This window comes from Mycetomoellerius zeteki, unplaced genomic scaffold (genome assembly GCF_001594055.1).
Source record: "Mycetomoellerius zeteki isolate Tzet28-1 unplaced genomic scaffold, Tzet1.0 scaffold228, whole genome shotgun sequence".
Classification (NCBI taxonomy): domain Eukaryota; kingdom Metazoa; phylum Arthropoda; class Insecta; order Hymenoptera; family Formicidae; genus Mycetomoellerius; species Mycetomoellerius zeteki.
Window position 1 is genome coordinate 30612 of NW_017257203.1, and position 1806 is coordinate 32417.

The 1806-nt window shown below is 40.1% G+C and overlaps 1 protein-coding gene across 3 annotated transcripts in view; it reads left to right on the forward strand.

The window, feature by feature from the left end:
• Positions 1-473: 473 nt before the first annotated feature.
• The window catches only part of Nacalpha (nascent polypeptide associated complex protein alpha subunit), a 2812-nt gene continuing 1479 nt past the window's right edge, over positions 474-1806 (forward strand). The window contains exons 1-2 of one of the 3 annotated variants that reach the window (XM_018448810.1): positions 474-566; positions 1313-1577. In XM_018448810.1, coding sequence (XP_018304312.1) covers positions 1323-1577 — 255 coding nt within the window. In that variant the 5' untranslated portion in view covers positions 474-566; positions 1313-1322. Of the gene's footprint in view, positions 567-595; positions 871-977; positions 1061-1312; positions 1578-1806 lie in introns of those variants that run through there. The other 2 variants (XM_018448811.1, XM_018448809.1) reach the window with 2 other exon arrangements.

The window sequence follows — 1806 nt, forward strand, 5'->3', positions numbered from 1 at the left end:
GACTGTGTCTCCTAAAAGGAAAGCAGCCTTAATAGCGTTTTCGATCCGGCCGAGTTTGCTCTTTAACCTGACAGTTAAAGAGTTTAAACGGCGAAAATCGGCCGTTTAAATTGAATTCAGTTTACACAAGTTTAAACTAGAACAAATCGTTGGTTGAAATCAATATTTTGCTAAACTTTGGTTAACCAAATGTCACTAGAGATTAACTCTTTAAACTTTGGTAGAAACAGGCCTTAATGCCACAAGTAAGAACCAGTCATGCTCATTCGCTCGGCAAGCATGCCTAGCCGCTTTGCCGTCTTGAACTCGCCCAATGATTGGTTATCGTGGCAACTTCCGTTGCGCGGCAAGCGTTGCCGCGTTTTGTGTGCAGGAGCCATTATTATAAGAACATTACAACCTCACGTTGTGCGTACTTCGTCTAGGTATTTCCTATGTCCATGATACATGGCTCCGTAAGCTGATAAGCATGTAAATCGGCCTTAATTTATAGGCTTCAATTTCTACGTGAAAATAGTGTCCAATAGTGTTCGTTCGTTCATTCAATCGGCGGATTACCTTGCAAGGTAAATCTAATGATTTTTTCGGCATCATCGTGTAATTCGTCAAGAGGTGTACAGATATCATAAGATCGAACGTCGTCCTTGATATTTGTATTAATAGTATTGCGTGATATGTCTTATCGTCAACGATTTTAATGGGGCGCATATCGGGTTCTAAAGCTCCCAGCCATTGAGGCTTGTTTCCGACAATTTTTATTATGTGGCCACATATAATGGCGTGAAACTTCGTGACAAAACGTTCCGATTACGATTTAGCAGTGACGAGACGTGTTAGCCATAGTTATAATACACCGAATCACGACATTAGGTAAAAGTCACAAAGAATCAAAATAAATCGCCCTTAGTAAACTGTTTCTCAGGCTTTTTTGGCGGACGCCATAATGTCCATTCATGATATTCGTGCGGGACTCGAGATTTCGCGCCAATGATCGCCGATCGCCGGTCATCCATCGATACTATGATTGACTCTTCATCGCGATTGACTTAACATCGAAAATGTACTTATCTCCCTTCAACATTTTGTGCGAATCTGACTATTTTGTTGAAAATTATCTGACCACTTCATTAGATTACACTTTAGGTGGAGTCATGCTCTATCATGCTCTATCATGCTCTATCATGCTCTATCGATTTTGGCACGTGGTAGCTTCTAATGTTTCATTTTATGTGCTTTTGTTTCTTAGAGATTTTACTTTTTTATATAGAGAATAAGAATTTGTATAAATTTGTATATAATGTATTTTTTACAGGTCAGGAAACATGCCAGAATTGACGGAGCTTGACAAGGCGGCGAGCTCGGAACCTACGAAGGTGGAGTTGGTAGGTATCGGTTCTGCTACTGACTCTGACTCGGACGATACTATACCGGAATTAGAAGATGCTGGCACTCCGGGTACCGTCGGTTTTCCTGGCACAACGGTCACTGGACTTCCCATTGATATGGTGTCCAAGGCCAAGCAAAGCCGTGGGGAAAAGAAAGCTAGGAAGCTCATGAGCAAATTAGGATTAAAGCCGGTAAACTTAAATGTTTTTAATATTCTAATAAATTTTTCAGACCACGTATGTGAGAGACACAACTGATAAGTAAGAGCTCTGTACGGTCGAAGCTAGATCTTAAAATGCTTTAAATAATTCAATCTTGAATCACTAAATATGATATATATGTACTTGACATATATACCACAATTGTAGTCTAACGAACTGTGCACCGAAATATTTCCGGACTAAACACAACTAAACCACT